The sequence below is a fragment of the Aquarana catesbeiana genome, linkage group LG06, assembly GCF_042186555.1.
Source record: "Aquarana catesbeiana isolate 2022-GZ linkage group LG06, ASM4218655v1, whole genome shotgun sequence".
NCBI classification, from domain to species: domain Eukaryota; kingdom Metazoa; phylum Chordata; class Amphibia; order Anura; family Ranidae; genus Aquarana; species Aquarana catesbeiana.
In genome coordinates, this window is record NC_133329.1 from 87,610,827 (window position 1) to 87,637,010 (window position 26,184).

General features: G+C 40.8%; 1 protein-coding gene across 3 annotated transcripts in view; it reads right to left on the minus strand.

The window, feature by feature from the left end:
• The window catches only part of B9D1 (B9 domain containing 1), a 160,021-nt gene that overhangs the window by 15,037 nt on the left and 118,800 nt on the right, over positions 1–26,184 (minus strand). For all 3 annotated transcript variants that reach the window (XM_073636409.1, XM_073636410.1, XM_073636408.1), the window contains one exon: positions 6,926–6,993. In XM_073636409.1, the coding sequence (XP_073492510.1) occupies positions 6,926–6,993 (68 nt within the window). The remainder of the gene's footprint in view (positions 1–6,925; positions 6,994–26,184) is intronic.

Below are 26,184 nucleotides of genomic sequence, written 5' to 3' on the forward strand. Positions count from 1 at the left end.
TCGGTTGTGTATCGTTCTACCTTTCCTATAGGACAACATAGGAGGACTCCAAAATTCTTGTACCATAGGGTAGCTGGTTCTCAAAAGATTCCAATGCTTTTTAATGACTTTGGAAATTTTATAAGAGAAGGGGTGATATTGCATAATGAAAGGAATTCTCTTTGTATCTTTTTTAGAGGTCCTAACTAAATTCATATTGGACCGTTCTTTTTTAACTAAAGCTTCAGGATATCGTCTGTTAATTAGTTTAGCCTCCATTTCATCAAGCCTCCGAACTCGGCACAGTGTGTTCATCTGTTCAGGTAAATCATTATATTTACTTACTGGAGAACAACAACATGTGTATGTGTGCTAACTATATACATATGTATATATCTCTTTCAGATTTCTGGATACATTTGAAGAAGATAAATGAGAGAATGAATTTATCAGCTGCTACTAGCCATATTCTGTGTTTATGGTAGATAATTTGTGTATATAACCATTAATTGAATTAAGGCTATGAATAATTAACCATATTGCTTCCGTGTGTGATGATACCTGTGAATACTTATTTAAACAAATGAATGTGGGGAAACCCGCAGATGTGCTTTGATGGATCTTAGGAAGGGCGTAAGCAAAGTAGCCCGAAACGTAATCCATTCATATCTGAATTGATAACAGTTACTACTTTGTCGGGAACGATTATGTCTGCTTTGTAATCTTTCTTCAAGACTTGATGAAATAAAGCAACAAAGATTTTTTAAGTGCAGCAACCTTTCGGATTTTCTTCTATATATATATATAAGCACATTATGCCTTTCCTTTGCAGAGATGGTTAATAAAAAAAAAGTAACTTACCTCTGTTCCAACATTCTGACATCCACAAAGTTCTTCGCCAGCTCCATCATCTTCTCCTCAGTTTCTTTTGGGCGCTGGTCTTTGGCTGTCTTGATTGCCCAACGCAGGATGATGTCACTCTCACGCATGCGCAGGAGTACAGTTGTCCTGGCACACAGTCAGTGTGCAGGAATGTTAATGCTAAATAGCTAAATTACTTCTTACAATCAAGTGTATGGAGAGTAAACCTGGCCTAACACTGCCCACTGGATGAATAAAAAAAAATAAATAAATAACCAAACAGATTCCTCCATCCACAAAAACAAGATGGATGGAGGAATCCCCTACAGGAACATTGTATTCTGACAGTGGGACCTGCCGTTGTCATAATAAATCAATGAGCAGTTGCAGTCGCCAATCGACAAAAGTTTTCCAGCATGTCCTTTGTACAAAAGTTAATTACGTTATCAACTTCTGTCACGTGAGGACATCCATGCACAGATTGAAATCCAGCTGGTCCCTCCTGAACTGGCCAAACACATTTTAGACAATTGTGCTCTTCCAAGGTGGTAGCAAAGAGTCTTGGGGAAGGTCCTTTGTGTTCCAGCAAGACCATATCCCGGTGTACAAAGCCAGCTACATGAAGACATGGTTTGATGAGTTTGGTGTTGGAGGAATTCAGTGTCCTGTACAGAGCCCTGACCTTAACCCTACTGAACACCTTTGGGATTCATTGAAATGGTGTTTGTGAGCCAGGCCTTCTAATCCAACATCAGTACCTGACCCTAAATTCCCACAGACACACTGCTAATTCTTGTGCAAAATCTTTCCAGAAGGTCAAACAGTTGAGGACAAAGGGGTGGGGGTCAACTCTTTATTAATGGACATGGTTTTGAAATGGGATGTCCAACAAGCTGATAAAGGCGTGATAGGTGTCCACAAACACTTGTTCATACAGTATGTGTAAAACAAAGACTTTTTCCCCCCATACTGCGCACTGCTGTCAGTTTATACCATCTGCAGAGGGTACAGGAGCCGTGCTAATGAACTTCTAGCTTTCTGCTTGAACTGATGTTTAGAAATAAAAAAAGAAGGAGTTGAGACGAGCCCAGCTAGCTATGCATGCTGTAATTAAACACTCGTTCAATTTACCACTCTACTTTCTCATGATAATAAGCGCGTGTGCGGCATGGTGTCTCAGCGCTAATGGACTCTATAAATTAGGCCTGTTTTTCAGGTTCACGGGATACTTTGCATTTCAGCAAGGTGACCTTGCCAGCTTTACCATCTGAAACGCATATAATTGGAATCTAATTTGGGGTTTAAAGCATTCTCCAAAGGATTAGAGTACAGAAGGTGAGCATCTGTTACTGGCAGGTAGATGGGCCCGATCAACGAGCTGGTTCCCTTTTATAATATTTCCTATAGGGGAGGTGCTGGCTTTCATTCTTATTTTATACCGCTGTATGTAAAGCAAGTTAAAGTAAACCACTGCCACTGAGACAGCAAATGGTGGGGAAGATTCAACATTTTACAGCTGTCACCAGAACAGTAATAGGAGGGGGAAGCTTAGAAATGGGGACACGTGTTTTGGTGACAAGGAGGAGATGGCTCTTCACTTTGGAGAGATTTCTGCTCACTTCTGAAGTCCAGTTCTGAGGAAGGGGCTGCGCCCCCGAAACGCGCCAGATATACAGCCCTCAATGTCCACAGCATACATGTGTCCTATGGTCTATTGCATTTTGTGAGTATCCATTTTTATCCCCTTTTTTAATGAATAAATGTCTATCGGTAATGCACTAGGTGCCTGCGCCTTCTTGTTTGCTTGTCTTTTCAGTGTTACTTCCGATTACCCCGTCTGAGGAGGGCTGCATCCACCTAGGTTTTGGTGTTGCTGTTGCCTTTCTGCGTTCCACCACAGAAGGCCTCTTAGCGCTGGAAGTGTTGCCTAATTTTTTGTGTATCGCCTATAAATGACCACCAGACATTGATCACCTATAACTGACCTAAGTATAGGTGTGAACAGAAGAGATATTCTCCTGCGCTCGTGCCGGCGGTCTTGGTGCAAAATGGAAGTATTTTCAGATGATAGATGTGTAAAGAGACCATCCAAGTCCCGCTGCCTAAACTGTCCGGGGGAAGTCCAAATAGGCTTACTTAACCTATAACTGAACACCAGACATTGATCACCTATAGCTGACCACCAGACATTGATCACCTATAGCTGACCACCAGACATTGATCACCTATAGCTGACCACCAGACATTGATCACCTATAGCTGACCACCAGACATTGATCACCTATAGCTGACCACCAGACATTGATCACCTATAACCGACCACCAGACATTGATCTCCTATAACTGACCACCAGACATTGATCTCCTATAACTGACCACCAGACATTGATCACCTATAGCTGACCACCAGACATTGATCACCTATAGCTGACCACCAGACATTGATCACCTATAACCGACCACCAGACATTGATCACCTATAGCTGACCACCAGACATTGATCACCTATAACTGAACACCAGACATTGATCACCTATAACCGACCACCAGACATTGATCTCCTATAACTGACCACCAGACATTGATCTCCTATAACTGACCACCAGACATTGATCACCTATAAGGGTACTTTCACACTGGGGCGGTGCCGGCGTTAACGTTAAAGCTGTTATAGCGGTGCTTTTTGGCTAATGGGGCGCTTTTAACCCCCGCTAGCGGCCGAAGGGTGCTTTGCAGGCACTTCGGCAGCGCTGCCCATTCATTTCAATGGGCAGGGCGTTTTGGCAATGGTGTATACACGCACTGCCCCAAAGATGTTGCTTGCAGGACTTTTTTTCCCATCCTGCAAGCACACCGCCCCAGCGTGAAAGCACTTGAGTTTTCACACTGGGGAGGTATGAGAGGAGCTTTTCAGGCGCTATTTTTAACTCTAAAACACCTAAAAGGCGCCGCAGTGTGAAAGGGGTATAACTTATCACCAGACATTGATCTCCTATAACTGACCACCAGACTTTGATCTCCTATAACTGACCACCAGACATTGATCTCCTATAACTGACCACCAGACATTGATCTCCTATAACTGACCACCAGACATTGATCACCTATAACTGACCACCAGGCACTGATCTTCCTTAAACTGATTCTAAACACATTTTTTTTCATGAAAATAACAAATATATAAAATAACATGTTATACTTACCTTCTCTGTGGAATAGTTTTGCACAGAGCAGCCCTGATTTTACTCTCTTCTCGGGTCCCCCCTGGCTCCTCCCCCCTGCCAAATGCCCCCCACAGAAAGCCGTTTTCTATGAGGGCACAAGCGCATGCTCGCTCCAGAGCCTTGCTGTTTGTGTCTATTGACACAGACAGCCGGACATGCATCCACTTTCTGCTTCCCCGTCACTGGCTGTGATTGACAGCAGGAGCCAATGGCTCCCCCTGTTGTCTCTGAGCCAATGAGGAAAAGAACAGACAGAGCCTCTGCTCTCATGCACATCCCTGGATCGAGACGGGGCTAAGGTAAGTATGGGGTGGGGTTGGGTGCTGTATGCAGAAGGGTTTTTCCCTTAATGCATAGATGCAAGATTTGCCTGTAACTTCAGCTGTTCATATACACTCACCGGCCACTTTATTAGGTACACCTGTTCAATTGCTTGGTAACATGAATTGCTAAGCAGCCAATAACATGGCAGCAACTGAAAGCATTTAGGCATCTAGACGTGGTGGAGACAACTTGCTGAAGTTCAAACTGAGCATCAGAATGGGGAAGAAAGGGGATTTAAGTAACTTTGAACGTGGTGTGGTTGTTGGTGACGAGCTGGGTACTCCCCGTATGTGTGTTCCATATGTACCGAAGTCCAATGATTGTGAATTTCATACATTGTATTGCATATTTGTTTGTATTACGCATCCTCTATTCCCCTGTACATCCACTTTTGTGCTTTGTAGAATTGTTTAGATCTACACCCCTTTTTGACTAATAAAACTCATGTTTATTACAAATTCATACTCCTCATTACTCTAGAGTAGGTTTCTCCCTTTAAAGTCCCGTAAGAGGAACAAATTCCCATTTGCGTTGGTGACGGGCTGGTCTAAGTATTTCAAAAACTTCTGATCCACTGTGATTTTCACAAACAACCATCTCTTGGGTTTACAGAGAATGGTCGGAAACAGAGAAAATATCCAGTGAGCGGAAGTTGTGTGGATGAAAATGCCTTGTTGATGTCAGGGGAGAATGGGCAGATGATATAAAGGCAACAGTAACTCAAATAACCACTCGTTACAACCAAGGTATGCAGAATACCATCTCTGAATGCACAACACACAGAACCTTGAAGCAGATGGGCTACAGCAGCAGAAGACCACACCGGATGCCACTCCTGTTGGCTAAGAACAGGAAACTGAGACTACAATTCGCACAGGCCCACCAAAATTGGTGAATAGAGGATTGGCCTGATGAGTCTCGATTTCAGCTGCGACATTCAGATGGTCGGGTCAGAATTTTGCGTAATCAACATGAAAGCATGGATCCAACCTGCCTTGTATCAACGGTACAGGCAGGTGGTGTAATGCTGTGGAGGATATTTTCTTGGCACACTTTGGGCCCCTTAGTACCAAATTGAGCATTGTTTAAACGCCACGGCCTACCTGAGCATTGTTGCTGCCATGTCCATCCCTTTATGACTACAGTGTACCCATCTTCTGATGGCTCCTTCCAGCAGGATAATGCACCATGTCACAAAGCTCAAATCATCTCACCACTGCTTTCTTGAACATGACAATGAGGTCACTGTACTCCAATGGCCTCCACAGCCACCAAATCTCAATCTAATAGAGCACCCTTTGCAGGGCCGTCTTTAAGGGCCCCCCCATGCAGTTTTGCTCTCCACCTGCTCTGAGACATACAATAAATAGCAGCTAGACTTAAAATCAGTTTACTGTAAAAGATCAGGCAGCGATTGTGATTGGTTGCCAGAGGTTGTAGCATATCATTACTGCTTACTGACTGGTTGCTAGAGGTTACAACACACATTAAGGCTCACTGATTAGTTGCTAGAGGTTAGGGAAAAGGATTTCTGCTTGTTGATTGGTTGCTAGAGATTACTGTACAGTAATACTGTTCACTGATTGGTTGTTATAGGTTACAGCACATCCTCCTCACTGCAGGGGGGCATGATATACATATGAATGCTGCCTTTATTTACATATCAATGCCGCCGGCCTCAGCTATTTACGTATGAATGCAGCTGCTATTTACTTATGAATGCTGCCATTGTTTACATATGAAAGACAGTTATTTACATGTAAACACAGGGTCTGCAGGCGAGTCATCTGTACACAACAATAGGGCAGAGCTGGGCAGCATTAGTAGCAGCACTTCACACTGAGATATCAGGACACAGCATGGGACTAAAACTTCAAGGGACAAGGGGATTTAAACTGGGATAGTTGGCAAGTATTAGGCAGCTGCTTTGGGCCCCACAACAATGACAGGGCCCAGGGCAGCTGTCCCTTTTGCCCTGCCTTAAAGACGGCCCTTTGGGATGTGGTGGAATGGGAGATGTGCAGCCAACAAATCTGCAACAATTCTGTAATGCTATCATGTCAATGTGGACCAAAATCTCTGAGGAATGTTTCCAACACCTTGTTGAATCTATGCCACCAAGAATGAAGGCAGTTCTGAAGGAAAAAAGGAGTCCAACCCAGTACTAGCAAGGTGTACCTAATAAAGTGGCCGGTGAGTGTATGTTTTCTGGTAACCTGATACTGATAGCACATTTGTAGCTCAATATATAAAGTAACCCAAGTCTCTGATCTCTCATTGTGCAATCATATAATCATCAAAATGGAAAATCAAATTAATTTCCTAGACATGTACAGAGAAACAGACTCTTGGTTCTGAAAAGGATCCCAGGATAAAAGTAATAATAACCTCTACAACATGGCCATGCCATCTGTGTGCCTTTGTATGATCTACAGAGAACATTCATTGCTGATGAATAATAATGTCTTTTATAGTAGGTGACAATATCCTTCGTCAGCCAGAAGACAGTTTGTGCTTTACAGACTTGTAGGCATTACCTTCTCTGCCGTCACCCTGAGCCACCACTTTTGGGTCGGTGAATTCTGGCCGTCGTCCTGTGAACCAGCTGTAAAGAAAGAGAAATCAATAGGAGGTTAACCGAAGCAAGATTAGATTGTTACATACTGAAATAATGTAGAAATCACTTGGTTAAAGGATGATCACAGTTTATATATTTATTTATAATAACATCAGAATTGTATTAACAATACAAATAATTGTTATTTTTGACAATCTAATATAAGCTTACTTGAGAACACTCTCATATTGCGAGTGCTGCCTGTTTTCTGGCTATCACGTCTTACAACTTCCTGGATTCCCTTTGTGTTTTGCAGCTTCTCCTCTACTGTTTACTTTCCGTTTCTAAGGACTACATATCCCATGGTACCTTGCTGCCTGCAGTGAATGCTGTACTGACCCCGCCTCCTGAAACTCCTCCTCTTAGCACTTCTGTAGTTTAGTAGGCAGGCTCTGTGAATTCTGAAACACAGCAGTGCCTACTCACAGAGCATAGTGAACACATCACAGAATTAGAATTCATGTTAGTAAATGTGTGGGGGTTTTCACAAAGTATGTATGCAAACTTAAAGGTCATTCAGAGCAATAGGAGTAGATTAGAAGTAATTAAAATACAATGTGGAAGTTAATATAGAATTTTACATTTTGGCCACAGATATGCTTTAACCCTTTTAGCAGCAGCAGCGGACGTTTTACATACACTCCTGTAAATCCTGTAAACTCCTGTAAATCTGACCCAACTTTCAGTTGTCAGGTGGAAGCTCTTCCACACCCCCCCCCCCCGGTACATTCCTACCGCCCAAACCAAGTTTCCAGAGTTCCATTATACCAATTGTGGACTCGGGTCGGGTGCCTCCGAGTAGAGGAAAAAATACCAGGGAACGTCTGTGTTCCATTTGCTTCAATGGAGGGCAGGTAAGAAATCAGGGATCCAATAAGCCCCTGATGTCTGAATAAAGGAGATGTAAAGCCAAAGCTATTTTGGCAATACTTCTATGGATCACTGGAGCACAGTTAGTTCTGTGCTCTTGTGTCCCATTTTCAGCCTACAGCGGACTGAAGTTAGCTGTTGGCTGAAGTCACAGAGACAGTCCAGGTGATCCCGACCATATGTTCAGGATCCACCCAGAACCCTGGACTGGCAACTGACTCAGCCCCTCAGTGAACTGCTAAGAGCCTGAGCCAGCCACTCAATAGTTCAGCACTCCAGTGAGCACGGGGGGGGGGTCAGAGCAGAGAATGGGTGACTGGCTGTACCCTGCTCATTGCTCACAGAATGCTGAGAACTGAGCGATAAGCAATCTTTGACTGCTCAGTTCTTTGTGTACAGACAGCGGGGGACAGATGCAGCATTGGATCAATGAGGATATTGTTTTTTTCCCTTAAACCTTGATATTCTCTTTTAAAGAGAACCTCTCACAACAAAATAATATTACATAGGGGACTTTGGTTCCCATATATGATTAAAAAATAGTTTATTAAAAAATGTATGCTACAGCTAAGCACTTAAAACATCCCATTCCCCCCACATACACACCTACACCACGGACATAAACACATATCACTATGTCTAAAAACAAAGATTGTGCTACGTATGGTACAAATCGCTGCACACACCAAAGTAAGAGAAATAACTCCAGGGCCGTTATTCACAGTTATCTCTAGTCTAAACTGATGATCAGCAAGGGCTTTTAAAAAGCCATCTATGGAAAATTTAGGGTAACAACATTTGTAGCTGTTACAAGGGCACACACAATTTTGAGGCAATTGTAATTTTACTCAGCACAACCTTATCTTTTATTTTACCAAAAATATGAGTAATATATTGTATTTGTGTGCCCTAAGAATAACTGTATGTCTTATGTAAATTTAGCACTCACTAATAAACCATTGTGCTAATATAGCTTGACAAAAAAAAATGAAACTACCACCATTTTATTCTCTAGGGTCTCAGCTTTCATAAAATATGTAATGTCTTGGGTGTTTTAAGAAATCTTCAGGCTAACTGACTTTTAACCACTTAAATACTGAGCACTTTCACCCCCCTTCCTGCCCAGGTCATTTCAGCTTTCAGCGCTGTTGCACTTTAAATAACTATTGCGCAATCATGCAACACTGTACCCATACGACATTTTTTGCATTTTTCTTTCACACAAATAGAGCTGTCTTTTGGTGGTATTTAATCAACACTCGGTTTTCAATCTTCTTGCTAAACAAACACAAAAAAAGGCCAAAAGTTTTGAAAAATAAAAATTCAAATCTTGGGTTCCTATTATACAATTTTGCAAATAAGTCATTTTTCTTCTCCAATGATGTGCGTTGATGAGGCTGCACTGATGAGCACTGATGAGGCTGCACTGATGGGCACCCACATCAATTAGGGAAAAGTAGGCCGCCACTTCTTCCTCCATCGCAGCTGGCACTGAGATCAGTGGTATGGATGACCTGGCTGGCTGGGGTAGGCAGTTTCGTCAATCCCTCAGTCATGTGGTAGTGCTCAGGGATTAGCAATTGGCTGCTAGTCCTGTACACTGTCACAGGGGAGCAGGTCACATGCTTCTCCATATTCAGAAGTGTCAGGTAATGTTAAGGTAGTGCAGGCAAGCACAGTGGGTATAGAAAACTTGTCACATGCACACAATGACCACCTCTTTGTCATAAATTCCTGCAACCGCTTCAGAGTTGCTGTAGACCTCTTGGTAGCCTCTCTGACCAGTTTCTTCCTGGCTCCTTCATCCAGTTTGGAGTGACGTCCTGATCCAAGGAGGGTCTGTGTTGTACAAAATACCTTCCACTTCATAAAGGAGTTGTAAACCCTCAAGGTTTTTCACCTTAATGCATTCAATGCATTAAGTTGAAAAACCTCCTGTGCTGCAGCTGCCCCCATAGCCTCCCCTTTCTCTTACCTGACTGGGGAGTGCGCCCGCACAAGTGCCCCTATGGAAAGGGGCACTCGTGCGCTCCTGGCCCCTCCTCTTCTCCAGTGCCATGGGGGCACTGGAGAAGAGGAGGGATCAGGAGCGCCGCCGGGGGACCCCATAAAAGGAGGATTTAGGCCGCGCTCTGCCAAACCCTTAAAACAAAAAGAGCAAACCTTGACAATCACTTTAATAATAGACTTCACTGTGCTTCTATGCATTAATAAAGGCTTTGAATTTTTTTGTATCAATCTCCTGACTTGTGCCTGTCCACAACGTTATCTTGGAGATCTTTTGACAGTGGGTTAGTTAATAGTTTGCTTTAGTTGCACTACTAGAGACTGAAATGCTCCAGGAAAGCTCTTTTTATGCTGAGCTAGAAATGACCACAGCTGATCACAGTTGGAGTTCAAATGGCTTTGTGTGCAATTGAAAAGGTGATTAGCTACACCCAATTGCGTTTCCAAGTCATTTTTAGGAGGGGGGGCGATCCTTTTTTTAACTCAGTGATTCGGTCTTTGAGTTTTTTTCTGACATGTTGATGTTATATATTTCAATTGGATAAGTTGTAAATACAGCTGAATAAAACAAACTGCTTCTGTCTTTATTCCAGGCTCCAAAGCAACAAAATGTGATTATTTTAGAGGGCTGGGGGGGGGGGGGGGTTGATTCTTTTCTATACCCACTGTATAAGGAGAATGCAGGGCCCTTTGCAGAGACACTGACTTTACACTGAGCAGTGTCACTTTAAAAAAGAAAAAGGCGCTATTGCGACTTTTCATGCATTGTTTTATTTTTCTCTTACATTCTTGTACTGTTTCTCTATTGAGACAACCAATAAAATGTTATTTGGAAAAAAAAATGTGAAAAAGCAACATGCTTGCGTCAATGTGTGTAAACTTAGCAGCCTGCACCATCCCACGTCAAAATTGTTCTCTATGGGCAGTATTGGTGACTTGCATTTATCCACTGCAGAAAAACGCAGGTTACTGGAAATATTGTGTATTGTGAACGAGCCACTAGAGTGTCCTTGTGTTGATCAATGCAGCTCATCCTGGTGTGGACAGGACCTCAATGATGTATCCATGATTACAGGAATGCATTCATTTGAGTCTTTTATATTTGTCTAGAGTTCAGCTTTAATGAAGAAAAAACGAGGAAGGAATTAATTGCTTTCTCCTATACCTCCAGTAAATCTGCAGCCATGCCATTTTTTTTATTGTATTTATATTAAGTTGATAAGAGAAGTTGGCAATTCCTTGGGATGGATATTCCATCATGGGGATCATCCTCAATGGTTGAACTGGTGTCATGAATCTGCATTCAGAAAGGAGAATGTAATTACTTCTATGGATTATTATCAGCTTGTTTGGCTGCTGGTGAAATGAACAGGAAGAAAACTCTGTTTTACGCTGTAGTTGCTGCTTCTGCGGCCACGATATGCCCAGAGGAAATCAATGAGGTTCTCTGAAACTGGGAAAGGTAATCTGTAGCCTAGAGAAAGATCGGGGCATGTCTACATCAGTGTGTGTAAACTAAGTGGTTTGCACATAAAAACAGCGTACCGGTATTCGCTGATCTATATGAATGCCTTCACAAAGAATGAAATTCCTGAAAGGGAAACAGTGATGTTTTTCCAGTAATGACACAATCGGAGTTATTATTGTTGGATCTATCTTAGATAAGTTACAGATGCTGCACCAGATGATTTATGACTCTCTGTATGTCAGATAATGCAGCCTGCATAGAAAAAAAGGGGGGAAAGAAACTGCGCTTAGGTGAAGTGTATAAAAGTGGATAAGCGCTACGCAAACTGTTGGCGCTATATAAATCCTGTATAATAATAATAATAATAAGCTGCAATTCCTCTATGCAACATAAACACAGTAAGAAAAATTTGGAAAAAAATGGAATCGAGCTAGAAAGGACTCGTGACCATGTATATGATCACCGATCCACAAAATTCTTGAATTGTGTAGAAAAAACAAATTGAACACAAATTAAATAATAAAGTGACAGTCCATCAAATGTACATTGTTAAATGTGAAATATTGGCAGTATAAAACAAAAGTCCATGTGTATATAGTGAAATGAATATCACCCATGTGATAAATAACAATCCATGTGAATTGTGATTCCTGCCAAGAGTAGACAAAAGTGCTTGTTCCATCACCTTAGGTAAACATTGGTCGCTTACCAGAAACTCATGATCCCCCACCACAGAGGATCAGAGAAAGCTGTATAAAAAGGTGGTAATCTGGATCACAACCATAAAAACAGGAGCCTTGGAGTGGGATAGTGCTTCAGAAACCTTGATATCGTAGTGAAAGAATTCCAAGTGACCGGTAATAGGGCACCGACCCGCAGTAGAGTGGATATGGTCATGAAAGATAGAAAAGCTCCAATAGTGTAAAACCGTAAAACTTTTATTAAAATATAAAAGAAAACAATGCACTCACATGTTGGTAATGGAACATAAGCGCCTAAAAAGCGACGCGATCGCGTCACCTCTCATCGCTGCTGTGGTTACCAGTAGGATGGGTTGTTTGTGAGCCTCCGGCCGGCGCTCCGGACATTTTTAGGCGCTTATGTTCCATTACCAACATGTGAGTGCATTGTTTTCTTTTACATTTTAATAAAAGTTTTACCACCTTTCTATACAGCTTTCTCTGATCCTCTGTGGTGGGGGATCATGAGTTTCTGGTAAGCGGCCAATGTTTACCTAAGGTGGTGGAACAAGCACTTTTGTCTACTCTTGGCAGGAATCACAATTCACATGGATTGTTATTTATCACATGGGTGATATTCATTTTACTATATACACATGGACTTTTGTTTTATACTGCCAATATTTCACATTTAGCAATGTACATTTGATGGACTGACACTTTATTTAATTTGTGTTTAATTTGTTTTTTCTACACAATTCAAGAATTTTGTGGATCGGTGATCATATACATGGTCACGAGTCCTTTCTAGCGCGATTCCATTTTTTTCCAAATGTAGCCTGCATCCCTGCTGGACAGCTAGGAAGATTACAGCATAATATTATACTCCAGAATCAGAGTATGGAATATTTAATCTGCAATTTATAATACTCATTTTTTTTTTTTGTTTTTATGACAAAAGATTGAAGCCAAGTTTGGTGTATGTATATGTACAGTATATGTGTATGTATGTGTATATATATATATATATATATATATATATATACACACACACACACACACACACACAGTTAGGTCCATATATATTTGGACACAGGTACAATTTGATTTTTTTTCTTAGGTATTTATCAAAACATATTCAATAGTTCTAAAAATGGATATGGGCTGAAAGTGCACACTCTCCGGTTTAATTTGAGGGTATTTACATCCAAATCAGAGGAAGGGTTTAGGAATTACAGCTCTTAAGAATAGTCAACCCCCTTTTTCAAGGGACCAAAAGTAATTGGACAATTGAATCAAAAGCTGTTTCGTGGCCAGGTGTGGGCTACTCCTTCATTATTTCTTCATCAATTAAGCAGGTAAAAGGTCTAGAGTTGATTCTAAAGGCATTGTCAGAAAATCTAAAGTAAAATTTTGTTAGTTGAACGATCTGCCGATTTTCTGATCTTTGGTATGCTGCTTTTGACAGCTGATGACGAATTTTCGGCAGACAAAAACTGGATTTTCTTTTCATTAGTACGGTTTTCTGCCCGAAAAAAATGAAAAGCAAGACTAGGCATGCTCAGAAATGAAAAACACAGACAAAATACATTATGTCACTTCTGACGTTGAATTCTGTCGTCCGAAAATTTTCTGATGGTTAGTACCCTCTTCACTTTCCATTTGAGACTAGCATCCAACAAAAAACTGAAGAAAATTCATCCAATAATCTGACCGTGTGTACAAGGCTTAAGACCCCATACACACTATTAGATTTTCAGAAGATATTTGTCTTCAGAACCTTAAAAGTTTCAGTTTGTATGCAATCAGGTGGGCTCTTGCACTACATGTTTTGGTAAATCTGAAGACAAAAATCTGCAGAAAATCTAATAGTGTGTATGGGGTCTCAGAATCAACTCCAGACTTTTACCTGCTTAATTGATGAAGGAATAATGAAGGAGTAGCCCACACCTAACAATGAAACAGCTTTTGATTCAATTGTCCAATTACTTTTGGTCCCTTGAAAAAGAGGGGATGGCTAATCTTAGTGTGTGCGGTGAACCTACATCATGCTGTCCATGCAAGTGAAAGAGGCCATTGTAAGGCTTCAAAAACTAAACAAATCCATCACAGAGATAGCAGCAACTTTAGGAGTAGCCAAATCAACAGTTTGGTACATTCTGAGGAAAGAACGCACTGGTGAGCTCAGCAACATAAAAAGGCCTGAAAATCCACAGAAGACAACAGTGGTGGATGATCGCAGGATCCTCTCTATGGTAAAGAAATACCCATTCACCCATTCCAGACAAGTGACGGACACCCTCCAGGAGGTGGGTGTATCATTGTCAAAGTCTGCAATCAAGAGAAGACTTCACAAGAGCAAATACAGAGGGTTCACCACAAGGTGCAAACCATTCATAAGCCTAAAGAACAGAAAAGCCAGATTAGACTTTGTCAAAAAACATAAAAAAAGCCAGGCTAGTTCTAGAAAAGCATTCTTTGGACAGATGAAACTAAGATTAATCTGTACCAGAATGACGGGGAAAAAAAAAGTGTGGAGAAGGCTTGGAACAGCTCATGATCCAAAGCACACAACGTCATCTGTAAAACATGGTGGAGCTTGCAGTGTGATGGCATGGGCATGCATGGCTTCCAGTGGCACTGGGTGTTTATTGATGATGTGACAGAAGAAAGAAGCAGCCAGATGACTTCTGCAGTGTTTAGAGATATACTGTCGGCCCAGATTCAGCCAAATGCAGCAAAGCTGATTGGATGGCGTTTCACAGTACAGATGGACAATGATCCAAAACACACTGCAAAAGCAACCCAGGAGCGTTTGAAGGAAAAGAAGTGGAATATTCTGCAATGGATTGTTTCATTTAAATTTTCTTCTGGTGGCATACAGAGCCAAATGTATGAAAATTGTGCCTGTGTCCAAATATATATGGACCTAACTGTGTATAGATAGATAGATAGATAGATAGATAGATAGATAGATAGATAGATAGATAGATAGATAGATAGACATACAGTTATGGTATGGATGAGCCTGAAATCTCATTGGACTTTGCTATAAAAAAAAAAAACACACCTTTTTGGAAAATAATGATCCTTATCCTGGTTTGTTAGCTTTCGAACTGAGCCCAGTATGCATAATTCTTGCTGTGTTACTGGAATTATAACCAACATCCTCACCGTGTAGGTTTCTGCCATAAGGTACCATACAGGCCTTCCTCTTTCAAAACAGTTAAAGTGGTTGTAAATTTCTGACGTGAAAATTACCAGTTATTTCTGACAGGTTGTGCCCACTCCACGGGATAGAGGGGGAATAGGTAGGGGGCCTCAATCACACAGCCTGTGATTGAAAGCCTCAGCTGTGCTCCTTGACAGTCTGGGATTATCCCTCCCCTCTGTCTCTTTGGTCTTATCTGGGTGCAATCTCTGGTCGCCCTGGTATGTGATGTGAACTTGATACGTTATACAGACTTATTGCTGTATGTATATTTTTTCTAATTATGACTATGTTTCTCTATATAGTTATACTGTAGCACTTTAATACTTCCTGAAGAAGCCAATGTAGCGAAACATGTTGAAGACAAAAGTACACTTGGGACTCAGTATAATGTAATAACGTCCAACTGTATATTACCCATATGTCTATGGATTTAAAATTTTATGTAAATAAAATATATACGCTTTAATACTTACCTCTTTGGTGGACTTAAATGGCATCTGAAAAATCCCATCCTATCCCTGTCAAAGTTTGGCATTTATAGGAATGTGGTGCAGTTATCGGATACCTCCATCCATACAGCTATCATTATAACCTCAGCTGTGCATGTTTCCCTCTGAGATTCTGTAGAGGTGGGTGTGTCCATTCCCTCTACTGAAATCTCAGATTACACCCAGCTCTTCTCTCTTTGCTGTGCAGTGTGTGACATCAGATCCCCTCCCCCAACTTCTGGAAGCTCAGAAAAGCAGTGTAAATTCTGCATTTTAATTGACTGTAGAGAAGAGAGGGCTGCAAATAAATATGTACAACTTATGTAGGAGGATTTGTTTCATTTCTGTGCATCACCTGATGTCAGTCACTTCACTAGGTCTATGTAAGTGTTTACAACCACTTTACAGAATATCAAGATGCAAGAACAAAAATGTAATATAATGCAGCTTACCAGACCCCAGGTGTGGGGAAGAAAGGTATATTCGTAGTCCAGCCTGGGTGACGATCATGGCTTCCTCTACACATACAGTAAAGGAGTAAGCGTAGCCTCCCAGGGTAAGTGTGTTATTCACAGTAATACCAGGTTAAAATAAAGTGAAAAGAAGATCCAAAACAAAACTATTACAGCCACCACGTCTAAGAACTGGTGTGCTGTCATATATTACAATTTTGTTTTTTGGGTTTAGATACATTTTACTTTGGCTGGTAAACCAGAAATCCTCTATTATATATATATATTTTTTAAATCCTCTATTATATAAGCACAGACTTTTTGTAAATTTGCCGTATTTGAAGCAGATGAATTTCGTCACCACTCATTTGTCAGCTCGAAGACCTAATCAAAGTCTAACGCTAGCTGCTTTTTAAAAAAAAATAATAATTTACTGATACACTTCCATCTGGGAGATCGCACAATCAGTAGAAAGAGGAAAATTAAACGCACAGAGCTGGTTTGCCATAATTTGCAATAAAGAATAATTGACAAATGTGGAAAAAATGCAGACAAGCAACGATTTCTTTTTAACAAGACAAACACAAGGATCTATGCTAAAGGGAAGCATGTAGAGATTTTGAGTTATGTTTAAAAACGTTTAACCCTTTCATGACTAAGCCTATTTTTGAAATTTGGTGTTTACAAGATAAAATCCGTATTTTTTGCTAGAAAATTACTTAGAGCCCCCAAACATTCTATTTATTTTTTTAGCAGAGAATCTAGAGAATAAAATGGCAATTGTTGCAATATTTTATATCAAACGGTATGTGTGCAGTGGTGTTTTAAATGCAACTTTTTGGGAAAAGGGACACTTTCATGAATTTAAAAAAAATGAAACAGTAAAAAGTTACCCCAATTTTTTTGTATAATGTGAAAGATGATGTTACGCGGAGTAAATAGATACGAAACATGTCACGCTTTATAATTGCACGCACTCGTGGAATGGCGACAAACTACGGTACCTAAAAATCTCCATAGGTGACGCTTTAAATTTTTTTTTTACTATTACCAGGTTAGAGTTACAGAGGAGGTCTAGTGCTAGGGCTGGGGAAAAAATCGATTTAAATCTTGAATCGAGTTGAGAGGTCCATCGATTCAAAATTTAAGCAAATCGATATTTTTAGATTTTTTTTTCTTTTTCACATCGCCGGTCCTGAGGCGCTGCGGGCATGAGTTTCTAGGCAAGGCCGCGGCTTCGGCCGGACGCCGCGGACTAGGCCGAAGCCGCGGACTCGCCTAAAAACTCATGCCTGCAGCGCCTCAGGACCGGCGCTGGCACCGCGCCGGTCCTGAGGAGCTGCGGGCAAGGAGTTTTTAGGTGAGGCCGCGGCTTTGGCCTAGTCCGCGAGGCCAGACGCCGCGGACTAGGCCGAAGCCGCGGCTTCGCCTAAAAGCTCATGCCTGCAGCGCCTCAGGACCGGTGCGGTTTTCAAAGAAAAAAAAAAAACTCGATTCAAATTGTGAATCGAGTTTTTTTTAAGAGAATTGAAGATATTTTTTTTTTTTTTAAGAAAATCTCCCAGCCCTATCTAGTGCTAGAATTATTGCTCTCGCTTTGATGATCTCGGCGATACCTCACATTTGAACACCGTTGATTGATTTGAACACCGTTTACATATGCGGGCGCGACTTCCATATGCGTTTTCTTTGCTGCGCGAGCTCGCGGGGATGGGGGCGCTTTCAAAATTTTTTTTTCTTATTTATTTTTATATTAATAAATTGTGTTTTTTTTTAAATAAAAATTTTGATCACTTTTATTGCTGTCACAATAAAAGTGATAATAGGTGGTGACAGGTACTCTTTAGGGAGGGATCGGGGGTCTAAAAGACCTCCAATTCCTCCTTTGCACTTCAAAGTATTCAGATCGCCGTTTTCGGCGATTCTGAATACTGTATATTTTTTTAAAACCGGAGCCTTTGGCAGCAGAGTAAACGGGAAGTGACTCATGATGTCACTTCCGTGTTTACTATTAGGAGGCTGGAACGAAGCCGCTCACGGCTTAGTTCCAGTCTGTCCCTAGCCGCCAGAGGCGGCGGATTGGTCATCGGGCCTCCCGATCGATCGGGAGGCCCGGTAAGAGCGGCGGGAGCGTCCCCTCCCGCTCCTCCGGTATAACAGCCGAGCGGCTTTTAGCTGCATCGGTTGTTATACCAGGAAAGCCGATTGCCTGCTCTAAAAAAACAGTACCGGGATGATGCCTGCAGCTGCGGGCATCATCCCAGTATAACCCCCGAAAGCCGAGGCTGCACATCTGCGTATGCTCGGCGGGAAGGGGTTAACATATAAGCAAGTCTAAACCTTGACTAGATGACATTTCAGTTGAGGAAACACTATTAAAAAAACTGCCATTTTTAACATAAAATATTGTTTTAATTTTTTTCATCTTTTGCTACATCTCAGTGCTGCTGATCTCTGGCAGCCATTTCTTGTCTGCATGTAGGATGGCTGCCTGACATCTTCGGGGGGCAGGTTTGCTGATAGTCACAATGGCCCATAATGCCTTTGTGTTTACACACCCACTTGTAATCAGATGTTAATGTGACAGGGTGACAACACAGGAGCACAACTGAAAGATTTGAAAAAAAAAAACAACCTGCTGCCCCCTCGTAAGAAAATAAGCCTGCCCATTGGTTGGCAAGCAAAATCTTCACTTTCTTACAAACAGAAATGCTTCCTCACCAGGACTCCTGCATCATCATGTACATTGTAGGACCAGCAACGTAGGTACAAAAAAAAAAAAAATCCTACACTGCTCTGAATCAAGACACAAGAAGGTGGCACACCAATGATGTGACTTCCACTCAACAAGTGTAACTCAATAGGACAACAGTCCCACCCAGGAACTGTCCCTCGTACACAATTAAAGGGGGGAGAAACGAATCAGCACGGTGGATCCTATAAAGGGACTTGCAGCATATATTGTCCAAATAAATAGATCTTTCTGTAAGGAAGTGACCTTATCCATGGGATGCCTTCTTATGTCATGGTACGGAGTGTACTGGAGCATGGACAGATCCTAGGCCCGCCACTCAGTGCACCAGATTGTATGCTCCTCTGAATGATGTGTTTCCACCACCTGAGCATCAAATCCCAGATTCCATAAGAGCCTGAGTGGTTGAAATGCGTCATCCAGAGGCTTTTTTTTTTTTTATACCAATCTTGCATGGTTTTTAAATGCTTTACAACAAAACCAGCAATTCTAAATATGCATTTGGCTCTTGGTGCATAAAGGAATGATTTGCATGGCTCTGACCACTGTCCTGAAAATAATAATCTTATTTTTGAGATATGTGATGGAGTGAGACATGTGAATACCTTCTGTTTTGAGAAGGCTTTACTGTAGTGATTACATTTAGCTGGCAGTAGCTTCATTTCGTAGGATCTTCCTTTTAAACTTGGCTTTTTGTATGATGCCTACAATATCCTAAACCTTGATCACATTTGAGGGTGCATTTATCTTTTCATATTTGTTTGATAATGTGTGTACCCTAAGATTTTTGTTAAACCTTTGATTAAAAATCTATTTCAAATAAGAAGGCTTTACTGTGCGCCAAACAAACGGTTATAGAGAAGTTTATTTTATATCCATGCTGTGCTGTTCAACCTGTGGTTTTAAGAGCTCACCGCAGCTCTAAGGCTGCTTCTACAGGCGTATGAGCTTTTTTTTCCCTCTGCCTCTAAACTCCCCCCTATGTTAGAATTGGGAAATGGGGGATTTTTATGCTGCCACAAATAGAACAAATTAAATAAAAATTGCAATGTTTTATTAAAATTAGAAAAAAAAAAATATATATATACACACACACACAGTATATACAGTTAGGTCCATATATATTTGGACACAGGCACGATTTACAAACTTTTGGCTCTGTATGCCACCAGAAGAAAATTAAAACACAAATATACTTTCAGGCAGGTAGGCATGTGATTCAGTGATCTGCAGTGCATTAACAAAAATGAATTTGCAGTGCAGACTTTCAGGTTTAATCCAAGGGGTTGAACATAAATATCACGTACAAATTTTAGGAACTGCAACCATTTTTTATACACATTCCCCCCATTTTCAGGGGCTCAAATGTAATTGGACAAATTAATATAATCATAAATAAAATGTTCACTTTTTATATTTTGTTGAGAATCATTTACTGGCAAAGACTGCCTGAAGTCTGGAACCCATGGACATTACCAAAGACTGGGTTTCCTCCTTTCTAATGCTTTGCCAGGCTCTAACTGCAGCTGTCTTCAGTTGTTCTTTGTGGGTCTTTCTGCCTTTAGTTTTGCCTTCAGCAAGTGAAATGCATGCTCAATTGGGTTGAGATCAGGTGACTGATTTGGCTATTGCAGAATATTCCACTTCTTTTCCTTCAAATGCTCCTGGGTTGCTTTTGCAGTGTGTTTTGGATCATTGTCCATCTGTACTGTGAAGCGACATCCAATCAACTTTGCTGCATTTGGCTGAATCTGGGCTGACAGTATATCTCTAAACACTGCAGAATCCATCTGGCTGCTTGTGTCACATCATCAAAAAACACCAATGACCCAGTGCCACTGGAAGCCATGCTTGCCCATCCCATCACACTGCCTCCACCAAGTTTTACAGATGACGACGTGTGCTTTGGATCATGAGCTATTCCAAGCCTTCTCCACTTTTTTTTTCCCATCATTCTGGTACAGATTAATCTTAGTTTCATCCGTCCAAAGAATGCTTTTCCAGAACTGGTCTGGCATTTTTATGCCCCGTACACACGGTCGGACTTTGTTCGGACATTCCGACAACAAAATCCTAGGATTTTTTCCGACGGATGTTGGCTCAAACTTGTCTTGCATACACATGGTCACACAAAGTTGTCGGAAAATCCGATCGTTCTAAACACGGTGACGTAAAACACGTACGTCGGGACTATAAACGGGGCAGTGGCCAATAGCTTTCATCTTTTTATTCATTCTGAGCATGCGTAGCACTTTGTCCGTCGGATTTGTGTACACACGATCGGAATTTCCGACAACGTATTTTGTTGTCGGAAAATTTTATATCCTGCTGTCAAACTTTGTGTGTCGGAAAATCCGATGGAAAATGTGTGATGGAGCCTACACACGGTCGGAATTTCCGACAACAAGGTCCTATCACACATTTTCCGTCGGAAAATCCGACCGTGTGTATGGGGCATTAGACGTTTTTGGCAAAGTCTAAGCTGGCTTTTCTATTCTTCGGGCTTATGAATGGTTTGCACCTTGTGGTGAACCCTCTGTATCTGGATCTGATGGATTTGTTTAGTTTTTGAAGCCTTACAATGGCCTGTTTCACTTGCATGGACAGTTCCTTTGAACGCATGATGTAGGTTCACAGCAATAGATTCCAAATGAAAATACCACACTTAGAATCAACTCCAGACCTTTTACCTGCTTAATTGATGAAGAAATAATGAAGGAGTAGCCCACACCTGGCCATGAAACAGCTTTTGATGCAATTGTCCAATTACTTTTGGTCCCTTGGAAAAGGGGGGAAGGCTATTCTTAATAGCTGCAATTTCGAAACCCTTCCTGTGATTTGGATGTACATACCCTCAAATTAAACCTGAGAGTGTGCATTTAGTTTCAGCCCAAATCCATTATATAACTATAGCTTGAATATGTTTTGGTAAATACCTGAAAAAACTAAAATTGTACCTGTGTCCAAATATATATGGACCTAACTGTAAACCGCTGAAATAGGTAGGAAATAAAAATAAAAAAACAATCCAAAACAGTTCAAAATAATTTATAAAATTTAACATTTTAAGACAATTATATAAAATAACAGAGTAAATAATATCATTTTATTAATAAAAATAAAAATCACTCTCTCTTTAAATATATAAAAAAATGGTGTATATGTGCTGTTCATACTCACTCAGTCACTATTAGATTAGTTTTCTGTATTCTGCAAAAAAACCTGGTTGATCCTGCTGCTCTCTATTGCCACCTTCTGTCCATGTCCCTAATTAAGCTAGGGATTTTTCAGCTGTGGTGGCAACTCTGCACATGCTCAGTTTTCAGTGAGTTTCTATGCTGAGCATTTCCTCCCCATCACATGTGAGCAGTCCGTATGACTATAGAGTCACACATGCGGGCGTATACACAGTGGTAAATGACAGCTCCCTCCTCCTCCATGCCCACTAACCAGCTAAACACAATGGGATATTACATGTAGAATAATGGAGGCTTCACCTCCCTCTTATTCTAAGACACAGGTTGGAGGGGCGTGACACAGCCTGTGACTGACAGAAATCTGCTCACACCATGTTATTTACACAAATAAAGATTTGATTTTAAAAAATATATTTTTGTATGACAATTTAAAACAGTTATTGCTATTATTTGTTTTTACTCTGTATCCAAAAGAGTCACACACACGAATGGGACCTTCAATACCATGGGATCTTACAACTGTACCTCCAGTAATGTTGTGTACCTCATCCAATGCAAAAGGTGCAGCAAAGGATCTTATGTTGGTATAACAGGACAGAAGTTGCAAGCGAGGATGAATTTGCACAGACATACCATCAAGGAACATAAAGAAGACAGTTAATGCACACCCGTGGGACATCACTTCTCACAACCGGACCACACTATAGAAGACCTCAATGTTTTAGTTCTTAAAGGGAATTTCAGAACTATGCAGGAAAGGAAAACGTTTGAACTAAGAATGATAGTTCTTTTTGATACAAAAAATAATGGCCTATGTTTAGATATTGGTTTCCTTACCCATTATTCTAAAGTTTTACAACCCCCTCTGTGACTAGTATCCCCCCCCCCCCCCTCCATTCTATAGCTCTCCCTCTATCTTATCTCACTAACTCTGCTGCTATCTTGTACAATGTATATGTAAAGCGCTGTGTAAACTGACGGCGCTATACAAGTACCTGAAATAAAATAAAAATTAAATTACCATTGATTTGTATGTGTTTCTTTTCTTTTTTTTAACATTCTGCTAAAAAAATTTGTGAATCAGTACTGCTTGGACCTTGAAGAAGGGGACATACCCCGAAAGCTTGTCCTGAAAAATTGTATGTTTGTGCAAATTAAAAAAGTATCACGGACAGTACTCAATTTACTCTGTATCCCAAAGGCTATTTTTTTTTTAACATGTGATCAACAGCGTAGGATTAGAAGCTCCCCCTGCTTTCCCTGCAGACAGGCTGGAAAAGATCTGGGTCATGTGACCTCTGTATATTGATTAGGAAAAAGGTACCTTTTAATTAAATTAATTACAGTGCCATCATCCATATACAGAAATAGAAGTGACAATGTAAATTAAACAATGTGTGTTTAGTATCACTTTAATTATTTTCTTTTATATCTCTCTCTCATATAATGTATGTATGTATGTATGTATGTATTTTGGTCATTTAGGAGTGTAAAATGAGCTGAGGGGTGTGTCTGGAAGAATAAAAGAAAACGCTTGTAAATGGGAATGCTCAAAAACATGCATAAGTTTGTGTAATAAGACGTGCAATGGCAAAATGCAAGTGTTTAACTGTTTTTTCCCTGCTAGCGGTTCTGCCGTTTTTATCTAGTATGTAGGAGGCCTAAATCTGACAAAAGCTAAATGAACCTGCTGCTTTGCCATGCAAAGAATCTATGATAAATGGGGCCCATGGACAAAATCAAATATCGTTTTACAGTCACGATTGGATCCTTAGGTAAAGAAAAAAAAAAAAAAAAATTTCAGAGAGCTGGTTAGGGCATAAAAAATGCAAAATGGCAAAACACTCTTAAAACAAATTCAGCAGGCGAGAATGCCTTTCCTGCTGTGTTTTAATTGGCTTGAACTTGGAACTCAGCGCAGGGAAATGATACAAGTCTTCTCCAATAACAGGCCTCATTAATGTCTGGTCGGACTGGAAATCTATGTGCGGCACTCATGGTCGCTGCAGACTCCAAGCATGACACTTTGAATTAACTTTGTGCCGGGAGGGACAGGCAACTGCAAACCTGAGAAATCCATGGCTGCATTATGATGTTCTATAATAAAAAAAAGGGGGAACTGGACTAGTGGGTTCAAATGTCCATCCCTCGCTAATGGTTAGACTTGTATTAGTGGTGAAATCTGAGATATTACAAGCTGTACTGCCCTATTCTACAACACAGAGACGCTTACATCATTACCTGTTAACCCCATAACCCCCCAGGCAGTTGAAGAAGAAAGCTACTTTAAAATAAAACTTAGTCTTGTGGACTTTATATAGCTGGAGGGGAGGCAAGTTTTGTAGGGTTTAGTTCTGTATTATCAAAAGCACGCACCATATTATCACTCAGTTATGCATGCTTTAAAAACCAAAAGGAGAGAACCAATTAAGACTAAATGATATCCTGCTTAGTGCTGCAGGCGACCCGAGGATATCTTTATCAAGTCTGTGTAACAGTATATAGCAATTGGGTCATTTTTCAAAAACGCACAACGTTTATCATTTAAAAGTCATCATTTTTAGACTGCTGTTTTACAAGCGTTAATGACGAGTTAAAAAGCGCTCTCCAAATGCCCTATGCGTAGTTTTGAAGTGTTTCATGAGCGTTAGGGCGTGTTAAAACAGCTCCACAAACGCCTGTGTTTAAATGGGAAGTGACATTACAGGAAATAAACTAATTGTAACTTCCCGCAACCACACCGCAAGCAACTGCCTGCCAGTGCGTTTGCGAAGCATTACTATAAACTTGATTAGGAGGCGTTGAAAGGCTTCAAACGCCTCCTGACTCGACATGACGCTTCAATTGTGAAGCGAAGCAATGCTTACGCTTCATGTTTTGATCATGTGAACAACACTATGTGCCTGAGATCTATGGATCGACTTGGGTACAATCAGCCTGCCCATAGATGGATTGAATCTTAGCCGGTTCAGCAGAGAATTTCACTTGTTTTATTTTTTTGTTTATTTTTGTTTTGTTTTTGTTTTTTTTATTACGTTTTACATATTATATATCACGTAAAAAAAAAATCATTGCACATCATATTATCAAAAAAAGTTTATTAACCACATTCTAAGAAATCCTTCCTCCCCCACTACTCTCCTTATTTAAGTTCTGTATTCTCCTTTTTCTCTTCTGTTTATTCTCCATTTGATCTAAATCACTCGATTTCTCCCTGCAGGATCTTCGTATAGTCTTTAGTTCCTTTAAATTCTTCCGGCTTCCTTTTGAGGTTTACTGATCGCTCTTCTTCTCTAATACTTAAAAACTCCATCCTATATACAGTGGCTTGCGAAAGTATTCGGCCCCCTTGAACTTTTCAACCTTTTGCCACATTTCAGGCTTCAAACATAAAGATCTAAAATTTTAATTTTTTGTGAAGAATCACCAACAAGTGGGACACAATTGTGAAGTGGAACGAAATCTATTGGATTTTTGAAACTTTTTTAACTAATAAAAAAATGAAAAGTGGGGCGTGCAAAATTATTCGGCCCCCTTGTGTTAATACTTTGTAGAGCCACCTTTTGCTGCGATTACAGCTGAAAGTCGCTTGAGGTATGTCTCTATCAGTTTTGCACATCAAGAGACTGAAATTCTTGCCCATTTTCCCTTGCAAAACAGCTCGAGCTCAGTGAGGTTGGATGGAGAGCGTTTGTGAACAGCAGTTTTCAGCTCTTTCCACAGATTCTCGATTGGATTCAGGTCTGGACTTTGACTTGGCCATTCTAACACCTGGATACGTTTTATTTGTGAACCATTCCTTTGTAGATGTTGCTGTATGTTTGGGATCATTGTCTTGTTGGAAGATAAATCTCCGTCCCAGTTTCAGGTCTTTTGCAGACTCCAACAGGTTTTCATCCAGAATGGTCCTGTATTTGGCTGCATCCATCTTCCCCTCAATTTTAACCATCTTCCCTGTCCCTGCTGAAGAAAAGCAGGCCCAAACCATGATGCTGCCACCACCATGTTTGACAGTGGGGATGGTGTGTTGAGTGTAATGAGCTGTGTTGCT